At 48.9% G+C, this 15,092-nt stretch overlaps 1 protein-coding gene across 5 annotated transcripts in view; it reads left to right on the forward strand.

The window, feature by feature from the left end:
- The window catches only part of SCAF1 (SR-related CTD associated factor 1), a 301,034-nt gene that overhangs the window by 231,470 nt on the left and 54,472 nt on the right, over positions 1-15,092 (forward strand). For all 5 annotated transcript variants that reach the window (XM_085616151.1, XM_085616152.1, XM_085616154.1 and 2 more), the window contains one exon: positions 131-259. In XM_085616151.1, the coding sequence (XP_085472277.1) occupies positions 131-259 (129 nt within the window). The remainder of the gene's footprint in view (positions 1-130; positions 260-15,092) is intronic.

Consider the following 15,092-nt stretch of genomic DNA (forward strand, 5'->3'; position numbering starts at 1 on the left):
ATCCCTGAGGTACTGGGCAGTTTAATTGGACCCTAGATGAGCAGAAGGGTGAGAGGCGGATCAACTCAGAGCGGCCCTTATTGGCTACAACTATTAATTGTGGATTGTATTGCTTTCTCCTCCTTGGCAGTACTTGAAAAAGCTTCACACGCAAGAGCGAGCCATTGAGGAAGTGAAGCTGGCCATTAAGCCCTACTACCAGAGGAAAGAGATCACCAAGGAGGATTATAAAGACATTTTACGAAAGGCTGTAAGCAAGGTGAGTGTACTGGTTCTGTTTCCATCCTGTCTCCTCTTCGGTTCTCATCGCCTTAGAGACTATGCACTAGTTCTGTTCATCCACTGTTTTGTCACTTCACAGGTCATTCCCTTCAGTATGGTACATATGACTTACCACCTACACTGTCGTATCCCGTTGTAAACTCCCCTCATAAGTCGGGTGCAAAGACTTCTCTTTGTATACCACTTCTTAGGAAAAATAAGTTATAACCTTCACACTAATACGATGTAGATTAAGTATGCATGTGTTTGTGCTTTTTTGCCCACTGCCCATCTACTTTACACACTATGCACAATGTTGTTGTACCTGTCCTATCCCACATCCTGTCCTCCCTGTTCCTCTCTTTACACAGACCTGCACAAAATGCTCATCTATTTTTCGCCCTGCTCTTCTCCCCTTGCTGAGTGTGCACAAGAATAGATTATCTACCCTGCGCATTGTGTATGGTTTATTTGTATAGTGTGAACCTAGTCAAAACATAGGGTGTATGCTTACCACTGGCCCTGTACGTCAGTCAGTGAGCGATTGGACAGGTGTCTGATTTCTGAGAGGAGAAGTGTACTGTTATTGCATCATGATGTAGTGTTCTTTTAAGAGATGTACTTTCCTAACTTTGAGCAGAGTTGGGGTGGTCCTGATGAATACAAGGACAACCTCATAACATTCCTCTGAAGCTTTGCATGAGGTGAGTTACTGACTTGTTTCACACTTTTGTAAGTCCTCCACCTGCAAGGTTATGTACATTGTGACAACTTGCTTATATTCATTCAAATACTCAGTCCAAAAACCCCAGTTCTCCCCATCCACCCAACCTCTTTAAATCTGTGCATTCTGTGAGATCGGGTCTTGGCCTTCTGTCATTTTCTCCTGACATGCTGTGCAGCTGGTCAAAGCATTTCTGTTCCATCCCACTCACTACCACCCTTCTCTTTAAGTATCGTGAGCAAGGCTAGAGCATGCCTGATGTTGCACTCTTTCGGGTTCCTTGGACAGGCCTTAAACAAGATCAGTGTTCCTGACCTTCACCATATCCTTTCAATGACTTAGTCATGCACAGCAAAAGTTGTGTATTTGTCTTTGTTTCGTCACACATGTGACATGGGTTCCTTGAATAATAGGACGCAATTGAATACAAGCTTGTGGTGGCATAGCAATGGTGCCATAGGTCTTGGGTCAATCAAGGAAAATGGGCCCCTTCTATCACCTGTTTGGTTGATTAAAAAAAGAAAGACACACACAGTTGGGGTACAGAATGCCCTTAACGTACCTGGGTCTACTGCACCTGCTGCACTATTCACAACTACACCCTTGTGACTGCTGACTGTAGGGTGACTAGATGGAGTCCTCAGCATCGACTAGCTCAAAGCTTGCAGTTAGGAAGAACTGTAGATCTAATATGTTGCTGGTTTTTATACCATAAGCAGGGCCACTGGAATTCTGCCGCCAAATTATATGGCAAGGTTTACTAAATTATAAAGAAAGAAAAGGAAACCTAAGTGGTATAATGGTGCACATTTTGTGATAGTGTTACCTTGTTATTGTGTCAGTTTTACAAATAATAAACCTACTGGGGCAGTGATATGATCTCATTATTACCAGTCCAACATCCAAATACAACAATAAGCAATAGTCAACTTGTGCGAAGGGCCTTTTTAGTAACCTTTGATCCATTTGAGCTACAAACTATATGTTCGAGGCATATGAGCTGCAGATTGTACACTATGCATAGATCGCCATCTGGTGTTGGGCTCGGATGCTTGCACCTTGATGGTGTCTTGGAAGAAGTCTTTTCAAGTCGCAAGATAGGTGACTTCTCCCTTGGACGATAGTGCGCATGGGCATCAACGCCATCCTCAGATTGTTTTTTTTCTGCCATCGGGTTTGGATGTAAATTCTGCACTCCTGTTCGGCACCATATTCTCCAAACCTTTTCGCGCGAAACCTCATAAACTTGACGGTATTGTTCTCGATCGCGTGATCTTCGATGCGCTCTTCAAATATTCGATTCCGGTCGTCGCCGTTCGGGCCTACGTCTCATGGAAAGGACTCTATTTAAAAAATGCCCCCAGTGTGGAGCTAAATTCCCACACAGTGACCACCACAAGGTCTATAACCTGTGTCTCTCGCCCGACGAGAATAATTGCCAGGCCTGCGCCTCCTTTAGATCCAAAAAGACCATCCGTGATCGCTGGGCCCGACGACACATCCTGGCGCAACAAGCGGCTCAAGTACCAGTGGACATCTTCGATGAAGGCCCCGATGTCCCGGGGAGGATTCTGAGGATCTGGAAATCGTGTCCGAAGCAGACGACTCCGACGACCACATCACTCCAGGTCAATGAGTGAGTACAACTGCCCCATCCCAACCCCACCTGGAAAAAAGGGGCCCTGGTCAAGACTTCGCCTGCTGGCCCCAGTCACGACCAAAAACAAGCTTCAGAAGCCCCGCCCCCGGGCCCGTCTCCGAAGATAAAAGACAAGCCTTCTGGCGGCTCGGGACCGAGCAAGCCGCATATGTGTCCCACAGGCGCCATCGGCAACTAAGCCTGGAGCGCACCCTACTCCCAAAAAGACGTCGGCACCGACCACCTCAGGGCCGTAAGAAAAGGCATTGGAACCGAAACGTTCAGAACCGAAAAAGATTTCCGCCTCCACATCGAAGCTGAAGGACCTAAAAACACCTTCCAAGGCTCCGGAGCAGAAATCCTAACCTCGCTCGGACCCAAAAAAAACGGCTCCGACAGCATCCACCAAAGAGAAGGACTTTTTCGACCGGATCCTATCGATCCGAAACAAAAAACTCTCCACATAGACCCTAAAACAGGACATCTGGCTACTGTTCCACACCAGAAGAGGAAACTGGACACTCCAGGCATTCCTGCAGTGCCTGTAAAAAGGAAAGACTGTGCTACTTCACCTTTACGACCCACTTCTCCTGTTCTGCCTACTAAACCTGTCTCTCCTCCACATTCTCCTATACTTCCACCAAACTCACCACTACCACGGGTTGATAATGATTTAGGGGATGGGGGAGGCAACAATGACCCTTTTACTGACCCGGATGACGACACAGACGTACCACAGGACGATTGGGACGATTATGATGACCCAGTAGATCCTCCAGACCTCCCTGATCCCCATGCATACCCAACAAAGCCATCTCCCCAGATGACAAAATTGGTTTTAGCCAGCTTGTAAATAGGGCTTTTAAGTACCATGGTGTTCAAATGCATTCGGACCCCACTGAGGAGTACTTTCTAATAGACACCTTTGAACAGTCACTAAGGACTGTACAAACCCTTCCAATGTTAAAAGGTCTCATTAAACATGCCCCCGACATATTTAAGGACTCTGTTAGGGCTAGAATTCTCAATCCGAGAATTGACAAAAAATAAAAAGCCGCTCCCAGTGATCCCACTTGCATCAAAGATCAACTCCCTTTAGATTCCCTAGTGGTAACTAATGCTAGAAAACGGGCCAACTCTCAGACCTCCGGTGATGCGTCACCTCCAGACAGAGTCTAAATTATTAGATGCTTCCGCAAACGAATTGCTGCCCAAGCAGCTAATCACTGGCGGATAGTCAACACAGGCATTACTTGCAAGGTACGATAGGGCTCACTATGACCAACTGGAAACCCTATTGCAATATTTACCTGATCAATATAAGACCAAGACCAAGGCCAATGATTTGATTCAAGAGGGGAAATTATTAACTAATGCATCAATCAAGTGTGCCCTTGATGCAGCAGACACCGCCTCTAGGTCCATTAACACTAGCATGTTACTTAGACGACATGCCTGGTTGCGCATCTCTGGCTTCAAACAGGAGGTACAAATAACTATCCTCAATCAGCCGTTCAATCAGGAACAAATTTTTGGACTGGCTGTAGACACCACTCCAGAAAAAATGAAAAAGGACACAGACTGCTAAATCCATAGGAGCATTACAGTCTTCATCCATGCGTGGTTCCTTTCAACGCTCCTTCTATAGAGGATCATCCAAGAACATCAGTGCAGACACTGCTTCCTCTTCCTACAAAAACACCACACAAACGTCCCCCCAACAGGGGATATTTTAGAGGTGGTTACAATCACCACCTAGAATAAAAAGGTCATATCTATATTGAATACATTTGTTCGTAATTGAAGCCCAGAAAGAACATCAAGTTGTGTAGGGCCATAAACATTAAAAGCAGTTAATGGTACAGAATCAATTAATAGTTTAGTAAGTATCCATCTACCTTCATCGTCATTTTCTTGTAACAAAACTTTACATTTTAATTTCTTATGACATAAGATGGCAACACCATTCTTTTTATTGACAGAAGGTGAAAATAAGACCGTACCCACCCAGCCCCTTTTTAACTTAAGAGACTCAGCCTCAGTAAGATGAGTCTCTTGTAGAAGAACTATGTCTGGGTTATAAGAAGCTAGGTGGGAAAGGACTCTCTGCTGTTTAATTGGGTTAATAAAACCTTTGACGTTCCAGGAGATCACCCTGAATTTAAAGATATCAAAAATCTGATAGAAGTAGAAGCTATAGCAATGAATAAAGAGAAGAAAATGTCAATAAATGAGAGAAAGAAAAAGCGAAAAAGAGGGTAGAGTCAGAGAAAGAACTGGAGAGAGACACAAAAGAAAATGAAGACTGTACCTATAGAAAAATCGGGAAGAGGTACAAACAAAGGAAAAATGAACTTGGGAAAGAAAAGGAAGAGAGAAAAGGAAAAAATACAAGAAGAGACAGTACATATCCAAAGAGGATGACTGAGATTAACATACCTGAGGGGGACATAAAATAGGACAGCGGGGTTATGGCGACACTCAACAAGACGAGCTTCCCGAAAACGGGAGTCCAGACCGCACCAGGACGGAAGACGGAGAAGTGCCAAATGGGTTAAAGGGGAAGAAACCAATCCATCTGAATAAATAAAGAGATGGTTAACATAAGGGAAATGCACAAACGAGATCTTATCCCATATCCCATTACCGGAATTCTCGTTTGAATTACATTCACGCCGTACAGGATACTGTTGCTCCTGCACGAGTATCTTTCTACCCTGCCCCATGAGCCACTTCGGGCTCCCTTAGGCTGTCACTCGACTGTCCCTGTCCTGATGAAAACCCGCATTGACTAGTTAGTAATGCTATCCTGGGTTGAAACGTCGAAATTATTTCCGTGGACCAGTTGAAAAGACTCTGCATAAAGACTTACTCAGTCTGTCTGTAGACTGTTTCAAATATATGTTTTTCTGGCCTTTTGTAAATTATCAATATTTCCACAAAGTCACACTGTATATATTACGCACTTTTCACCACAGCACTGAGCACTATATATCACTTTGTCACAAAGTATAATTCACTCTTAGTCCTTGACAGCCATTGAATGTGGGTATTCATAAATGATGCAAATTTATAAATCTTCTTTGAATACTTTTTATGGTCTCTATGTGTGTCAATTTTGATTAATCTTTCTACAAATAAACCAATGACGGTTTAGTGCTTTAAAAAATATTCTTTACCCGACAGAACCAATTGTTATTATTTTTGTATACGAACACAGGATAGGCCAAGGCCTAGGGAATCGCTGGGGCTACACTACACTACCAAGGATTAGGAAGTGGGAGGCCCACGGGATTCAGGTGCAGAGGGGAAACACTCGCGCGTAATGCGTAAAAGTCGATAGAATTACTAGCAGTTAGAAATTAACATTTTTAGGACACTTCTGGTATAGCTAGAAAGTCGAGACTCGGAAACTAGACCCTAGGATAGTCAATACCCTTGGGAGCACCGAAGTACTCAAGTTACCTAGCCCACGGGCTGCGGGTGCATAGGTGTGAACTTGCGTCGGGTTTCGTCGTTGACTTCTATGGATGCCTGAAGGAAAGTTGCTGACAGGCAGTCAGTGAAGAGTGTCCGGTGGATCCCAAGGTGGGGATCAAGAAGGAAGGAACCTGCAAGCAGAAGGGACAGAGTCTAGGTCACCAGCCAGGAGTCGGGAAGGAACCAGGAAGGAACCAGGCGATGTCGTGAAGATGCAGGTGAAGAGGTGAAGCTTGTCGCAGCAGCCACGGGTACCAGGAGACGTCTAGGACGACCAGGACCAGGAGGTGAGCTGTCCCACGAAGGCTCTTGCTGTCGGCGGCGTCGAAGTCGAGTCAGGACCCAACAAGCCTTGGCAAGCGGAACCCATGCAGGATGGAGGACTTGCTTCTGGTGCAGACCAGGAAGGTCTGGGGTGCTTCTCTTTCACAGAGGAGTGGTTGCCAGTCTGGAGGAGCCGGACCAGCAAGATGAAAGTAAAGGTTCATCGTCGCAGAGGCTACTAGCCAACGGGCCAGCAACCGGACAACACGTCGAGCAACACAGGTGCAGAAGGGCCCCACGCAGAACACGTGAAGTGTGGGGAGCTGGTCTTCTTTGCAGATGGCGCTCGGGAGTGGGGCTTCTCAATTCCCCAAGCACAGCCTCGAGGAAGCCTCAGAAGTCGCGCTAGTCAGTTACTAGCCACTTTTCCCAAGTCGCCGGTCCCACTTTCCCTCGTCGCCTCCACGGGTCTCAGCTTCGCTGGAGATGTGGATCTGGTTCAGAGGTGTCTGGAAGTCTCGCCGCTGGTCGGTCTCTGCAGTCGTCCCTCGAAGGATCAGTCGCAAAGCAAGCAGCGGTCGCTGGATGGTGCCTGGTTGCCCAGGGTGGTCACTCCTTGGCCACAAGGGAGATTTCTTCAGTCTTCTTCCAGAGGTCGAATGTCGAAGGTCCAGAGTTTCTGTTCAAGTTGCAGATTCAGGTTAATCTAATTTAGCAGGGCTCAGCTAGCTACTAATATACTGGGCTAGTGGGCTGGGCTACCTGCAAGGTCACTCCTATGGGTGGGACCAGGAAGGGGAGTGGCTACACCCCCTTTCCTTTGTCCAGTTTCGCGCCAGAGCTGGGGCTGGAGTGCCCCAGCACCGGTTTGAACTGGACTATGCATGGGACACCTTGTGTGCCCCAGGCAGTGTCTAGTCTCTTTCATCCCTCCCTGCCCCAATACACTAACTCCTGTCTGGGGTGGTGCTCGCACCTCCCAAGGCAGGAAACCTATTGTCCAAGCCTCCCTCGCTGGAAGGACTCCCAGCAGCAGGAGGTGAGACTTGTGTCTGTGGCAGCAGCATCCATTTTGTGATGCTGGGGCTCTGGTTAACTTTAACCGGGTAAGTAGGTTTCAACATGTCTTCTCCCTCTAGAAGGGAGGAATAATATCCTCATTGCCAGAAATGGTATGGGGGTATTATTCCAAAGTGTTAGACACCTTACACGGCATGTTTCGATAAAGCCAAACCATAGGTTCGAGGCATATGAGCTGCAGATTGTACACTTAGCATAGGTCGCCATCTGGTGTTGGGCCCGGATGTTTGCAGTTTGTTTTTCTTCTTGGACCGTCTTTGGAAGTCACGAGTTTGGTGACTCCTCCTTCGGTCCGTACTGCGCATGGGCTTCGGCTCCATCCTCAGATTGTTTTTTTCCGCCATCGGGCTCGGATGTGATACTTCGTACTCCGGCTTCGAACTTCTACGGTTCCAGCCTCGACGGAAAATCCTCGATTCTTCGAGTTCCTTCATCATCTTCATCTCTCGAAGCGGCACTTTTTCCATCCCGTACATCGACACCGGCCTTCGGGCCCTCCGCGACTCCGGTCCCGGCCGATGGAAAGGACTCCGTTTAAAAAGTGCCCAAAATGTGGGTCTAAATTTCCCCACACCGACCACCATCAGGTGTGTAACCTTTGCCTCTCTCCGGAACACGAGGCTCGAGACTGCCCCGCCTGCAAGTCTTTTCGATCGAAGAAAACGATCCGAGATCGAAGGGCTCGACGCACCATGGCGCACTCATCCTCGACAGCTCCACCGGACATCTTCGGAGACGACGCCGAAGCTTCGGGGCAGACACACACCGAACTGGGAGAAGACATCGTCAGCGCTTCCGAGGCCGACGACTCCGACCTGGAGGACGTAACACCAGGACAGCGGGCCGTGAGTACAATGCCCCCTCCCAGCCCCGCACCGAAAACCAAAGAGACTCCGGTTACTCCCTCGCCTGCCGGCCTGGGCAAAACCAAAACCAAAGCCTCGATCACCCCACCTTCGGGCCCGGTGTCGAAGCACTCAAAGTCTCACGGCAGCTCGGGATCGAGCCAGCCGACGCCCGGTGCCGATAAACACCACTCGGCACCGAAGCCTGCAAAATCCAGCTCGACTCCGAAACCACCGGTGCCGAAGCCTGGACACTCGGCGCCGACCAAACACAAACAGAAATCGGTCGGCACCGACGCTCCGGCGCCGAAACAGCATTCGACGCCGAAACACACGGAGACCTCCAAAAAGCAGGGCGTACACAGAACATCGAAACCTCCGGTTCCGAAATCGCCGGTGCCGACAGACGACTCGGCGCCATTGGCTCTGTTTACACCAGACCCTTTACAAAAGACTTTGTCCAGAGATCCAAAGACTGGCCTTTTGACTGTGATTACTAAGAAGCGTCGCCTTGAGGCTCCGGCTCCTCCTCCTCCACCCAAAAAGAGGGACTCAGCTACTTCTCCCCTTAGAGTACCCTCCCCACTGCCACCCCCCCTCCCACCACCACCCCCTCCACCTTTACCTCACTACGATCCGGCCCCATCCCCAGACCCGGATGACGGGGACCCGGACAATGACCCAGGGGACGCCCCAATGGATCCCACTCCACCAGGGACCCCAGATCCATGGGAGGATTATAATAACCCTGATGTACCCAATGTACCTCAAGACGACCTATACCCATCAAGGCCGTCTCCTCCAGAGGACTCTTTAGGGTTTCACCATTTAGTGCAGAGAGCAGCACACTACCATGGGGTGGACATGCACACGGAACCAGTGGAAGAAGACTTCCTACTGGATACATTTGATTTACAAGATCGTTCCACTGCTATTTTACCCATGCTTAAGGGTGTCACCAAGCACGCTACAGAGGTATTCAAAGACCCTGTCAGAGCCAGAGTACTAAACCCTAGAATAGAGAAGAAGTACAAGGCGGCACCCACAGACCCTGCATACATCAAGGGCCCTGCTCCTCTAGATTCCCTAGTTGTCTCCACAGCTAGAAAGCGGGCTAACTCCCAATCCTCAGGAGATGCCCCACCACCAGACAAGGAATCTAAACTTCTGGACGCGTCTGGTAAACGCACCGCCTACCAGGCTGCAAACATGTGGCGCATTGCAAATACACAAGCACTGCTTGCGCGATATGATAGAGCACACTATGATGAATTAGAGGCTCTTATGCAGCACCTTCCAGAGAAATACAAACGCCAAGCTCATGACCTGATACAGGAGGGCAAACTAATCACAAACACCTCCATTAAGTGTGCCCTCGATGCAGCAGACACTGCTTCTAGAGCCATAAACACCAGTGTCCTGCTTCGCCGCCATGCCTGGCTCAGGATATCAGGGTTCAAGCCTGAGGTCCAGACATCAATACTTAATCACACCTTTGACCAGCAAACACTCTTTGGCCCAAAGGTAGACGAAGCGCTCGAAAAAATGAAGAAAGATACAGACACAGCGAAGTCTATGGGAGCGCTCCAGACCCAAGCCTCTAAGCGTTCCTTTCGACGCTCGTCCTTTCGTGGCACAGGTAGAGGCTCCTCCACCGATAATGCCTCTACCTCCTACAAATCCCCTCCTCAAAATACCTTTTCAAAGGGCAACCAAAGAGGTGGTTACAGAGGCAACAACAATAAGGGCAGGGGCAAAACCAACAATACCCGTTCTGCCACCCCACCCGCACAATGACTCCCCTTCGCTCCCCCCAGACCATTCCACTCCGGTCGGGGGCAGACTACAAGATTTTATCCACGTATGGGAGTCCATAACATCGGACAAATGGGTGACCCAAATCATTCGGTCAGGGTACTGCCTCGAGCTAACATCTACCCCACCCAATATCCCACCAAGGCACCGTCCAATGTCCCAAGAGCATTCCACACTGCTCAAACAAGAGGTACTCTCGCTCCTCCAGAAACACGCCATAGAGCAGGTACCCGACAATCAACGAAATCTAGGGGTCTACTCCCTATATTTCTTAATCCCAAAGAAAGACGAGACCCTCAGACCCATTCTGGATCTCCGGCCTCTAAATGCCTACATACATTCAGACCACTTTCACATGGTCACCTTACAACAAGTCCTCCCACTCCTCTGCCAGGGAGACTTTCTCACAACACTGGATCTGAAAGACGCGTACTTTCACATTCCAATACACCCCTCTCACAGAAAATACCTCAGGTTCGTGGTGGACGGGCAACATTACCAATTCAAGGTTCTCCCCTTCGGGGTCACCACTGCACCACGGGTGTTTACCAAATGCCTAGCAGTAGTAGCAGCACACCTCAGACGTCAACATGTTCACGTCTTCCCTTACTTAGACGACTGGCTCATAAAAGCCGCGTCCTACCACCAATGCGTGCAACATACAAACAGCACCATCCAACTGCTTCATCAGCTAGGCTTCACGGTGAACTACCAAAAGTCCCACCTCATACCATCTCACACAAAGCAATATCTCGGGGCCACCATAGACACCTCAAAAGGTATTGCCTATCCAAACTCAGCCAGAATCACAAGCATTCTAGCCTTACGCAAAATATTCCTTCCTCAACACTCTCTACCAGCAAGAGTGTTTATGAAGCTCATAGGGATGATGGCGTCTTGCATCTTCATAGTGCCCCATGCAAGACTCCACATGCGTCCACTTCAGGAGTGCCTAGCACAACAGTGGAACCAGGCCCAGGGTCAGCTGACGGATCTGGTGTTGGTGGACGGCCGCACACATCACTCTCTGCAGTGGTGGAACACCACAAACCTTTCCAAGGGACGGCCGTTCCTGGACCCGGTTCCCCAAGTGACTCTAACAGCGGACGCATCGCTCTCCGGCTGGGGAGCGCACCTCTTACACCTCACAATGCAAGGTCTATGGACGCCACAGCAAAAAACGCTCCACATCAACCATCTGGAGCTTTTGGCGATCTTTCTAGCCCTAAAATCTTTCCAAAAGCAGATTTCAGGCAAAGCAGTCCTCATTCGCACAGACAACATGACTGCGATGTATTATATACAGAAACAGGGGTGGACACACTCTCCCCAGCTCTCCCGCTTAGCCCAGAGCATATGGAGATGGGCAATTCCCCAAAACATTTTTCTCCTGGCACAACATGTTCCAGGCGTACAAAACACCATAGCAGATCTGCTCAGCAGACAGACTCAACAACTACACGAATGGGAACTGCATCCACAAGTTCTTCACCCATTCTTCCGACAGTGGGGGCATCCTCAAATAGACCTCTTCGCCACCCACGAAAACAAAAAATGCCCAAGCTTCGCCGCCAGATACCCACACCCATTGTCCAAGGGCAATGCGATATGGATGAACTGGTCAGGCAGATTTGCATACGCCTTTCCACCTCTCCCACTAATTCCATTAGTGGTCAGGAAACTACAACAGCACTCCCTCACACTCATTCTGGTAGCTCCGACGTGGGCCAGACAGCCGTGGTACACCACGCTACTACAACTATCAGTGGTACCACATCAAAAACTGCACCTTTCCCCATGCCTCCTAACCCAGAACCATGGAGAAATCAGGCACCCGGACCCAGCTCAGCTCAACCTGGCGATCTGGCTCCTGAAATCTTAGAATTCGGGTACCTTAACCTTCCCCCTGATTGCATGAACATCATCATGGAAGCCAGACGTCCTACCACTAGAGCATGCTATGCCGCAAAGTGGAAAAGATTTGTAATGTACTGCCGTAACAATACAATCAACCCTCTAGATGCATCCATACAACACATCATATGCTATCTGCTCCATCTTCACAGGTGTAACCTGGCGTATTCATCCATACGCCTACACCTAGCAGCGATCGCTGCCTATCTACAAAACAGACAGCATTTGTCACTCTTCAGAGTGCCCGCTATTAAAGCCTTCATGGAAGGCCTCAAACGAGTAATTCCTCCCAGGGCACCACCCTCCCCTGTATGGAATCTAAATTTGGTCCTTACACGACTAATGGGTCCGCCCTTCGAACCAATGCACAAATGTGAGCTACAATTTCTCACCTGGAAAACAGCTTTCCTTGTAGCTATCACTTCCCTTAGAAGGGTTGGTGAAATACAAGCGTTCACCATACAGGAACCTTACATACAAATGCATCACAGCAAGGTCATACTTCGAACTAATCCGAAGTTCCTGCCCAAAGTCATTACCCCCTTCCACCTCAATCAATCAGTGGAATTACCTGTCTTCTTTTCGCAACCCCAATCTGTTGCGGAAAGGGCCTTACACACACTAGATGTGAAAAGAGCGTTGCTATATTACATACAAAGAACGCAACCCTTCAGGAAGACCAAACAGTTGTTCGTTTCCTTTTCTCCACCACATAAAGGCAACCCCATCTCAAAATCAGGGATAGCTAGGTGGATTGTAAAATGCATACAAATTTGCTATCAGAAGGCAAAGAGAACATTATCTGTTCCCCCTAAAGCCCACTCTACAAGAAAGTTAGGGGCTTCTATGGCTTTTCTAGGGAATATACCCTTAGATGACATATGCAAGGCAGCCACATGGTCTACACCGCACACATTCACAAAACACTACTGTGTAGATGTGCATTCCCAGCAGCAAGCTAGGGTGGGCCAGGCTGTACTAAAAACACTCTTTCAAACAGCTGCAACGGATACCGGTGGTCGCCGCTAAGGTTGGGTACTGCTATATAATCTATGCTAAGTGTACAATCTGCAGCTCATATGCCTCGAACGGAATATGCTACTTACCAGTATGCATCTGTTCTTGGCATGTAGAGCTGCAGAGTTGTACACGCCCACCCGCCTCCCCGGCTACCTGTATCCGTTCCAGTCCATCTTATTTAGATACAACACACATGGGTTTCTCACTGTTATTACTACGCTCCATCATTTCCCTGTTGGCGAAAAACAATCTGAGGATGGAGCCGAAGCCCATGCGCAGTACGGACCGAAGGAGCAGTCACCAAACTCGTGACTTCCAAAGACGGTCCAAGAAGAAAAACAAACTGCAAACATCCGGGCCCAACACCAGATGGCGACCTATGCTAAGTGTACAACTCTGCAGCTCTACATGCCAAGAACAGATGCATACTGGTAAGTAGCATATTCCTTACCATAACCGTTTAAGATTATAAGGTACTTTAAGAGTATATGGTAGGCTATATCATAGAACAGCTATAAGGACATGGTTCCGAAAGCTGCAGACAGGCTCAGCTCATGCTAGAGCACCATCTCACATTTTACCAAGCACTCTGCCTCCAGGATTGTTAAGGCCTGCCATAGGAGTGGCTGATAGGTACACATGTGTCTATATATAAGGTAGGTATAGGAATACTACACCTAAGCAAGGGGTGATTACATGACCTTGCCCCAGCTGAGTGATCAGCCAGTTGTGTCATAATGGAAGGCCAGGCCAGGGGTGGCATAATACATGCTGCAGCCCCTGGTAGGCCTAGGGTACACCTATGCCCTGGGTACCTAAGGTACACTGTACAGGGGCCAATAAGGTGATCCTATCCAATTGAGTTATGCACCTAGGGTACATGGAGTCCATTTTAAAGAGAGAACAGACAGCCTGAGGCCCTGAATGGCAGGATCTCAGGCCAAGTAAGTCGAAAAACCAGCTAGACACTATGCAAAAAGTTGGGGGTAACCATAGTCCGATATCCACCTTCCTACACAACCGACCCCCCCCCCCCCCCCCCCAAACGAAAGGAGATAAGGCTGTCCTTGACAAGGTAAGCCTCTATTGCCTAAGTGGCCATATAAGGAAGAACCAGCACTGGCATGGTTACCCCCTGTCTCATGGTCCACTAAGCAATCCCTCACCCTAAAGGTATCATAGGGTCTCCACCATAGGGAATCTCTACCTTTGGTGTGTCTTTGCAAAGAAAAAGGCTGGTGTTGAGATGGAGTATTGAAGTGAGTGTCCTCAAAGTGAGGCCTCAGCTTCCTCCAATCATCCTCACCATGGATGCATTGCTTTCTTTAACTGAGTTGCACTGTGCTCTCAGGGTCAGCCTCTGGCTACCTAAAGCTGGAGGCTGGGTCCCTTTTGTGGGCTTACTGGAGGGATAGGTCAGGTTTGGGGCCCTAAGGTCCCATGGTTGCCTGTGCCCAGCAGAATCCCCCTGGGGGAGGTCCCTAACTACCTGTAAAGGAGATCCCTCAGGAATGTTTTTAACCATCACCTGGCTAGGGTTACTAGCCAGGCAATCCTCATTCTTTTGATGGGGGGGTTCTTGTGGACAGGGGCCCTCTTGGGGTCCACTGGCCTCCCTGACCTCTGGAGCCCTGGGCTGACTGAGGCAGGGTAGAGTGAGGCAGGCTACCTGCACCAGGCTGGGTCCCACCTTGGAAGGGTCCACTGACATCAGAGGCTCTGCCATGCTAGGCCTGGCTACCTCTGGGGCAGTTCCTTCACAAGGGGTGAGGTCAGATCCCTGAGGAGGCTGACCTTTTCCTAATATCTGGGGAGAGGGAGACTTTTCTTCCTCCCCACTACTGTTTGTGTGGAGTGATCCATAGTTTCAGGCTTCACTACACCTATGTCAGTCTGAGTATGGACTGAGACCATTACAGTCCTGCCAACCTTTTCAGGGAGGCACTCAGTTTGGGTTTGAGCTGTGACTGTCACAGCTCTGCCAGTTTCTACAGGGAAGTCTGTCTTTGCCTGGGCTGTGGCTACCGCTGCCCTTCCAACCTTTTCAGGG

Source organism: Triturus cristatus, chromosome 7 (assembly GCF_964204655.1).
Source record: "Triturus cristatus chromosome 7, aTriCri1.1, whole genome shotgun sequence".
Lineage (NCBI taxonomy): Eukaryota > Metazoa > Chordata > Amphibia > Caudata > Salamandridae > Triturus > Triturus cristatus.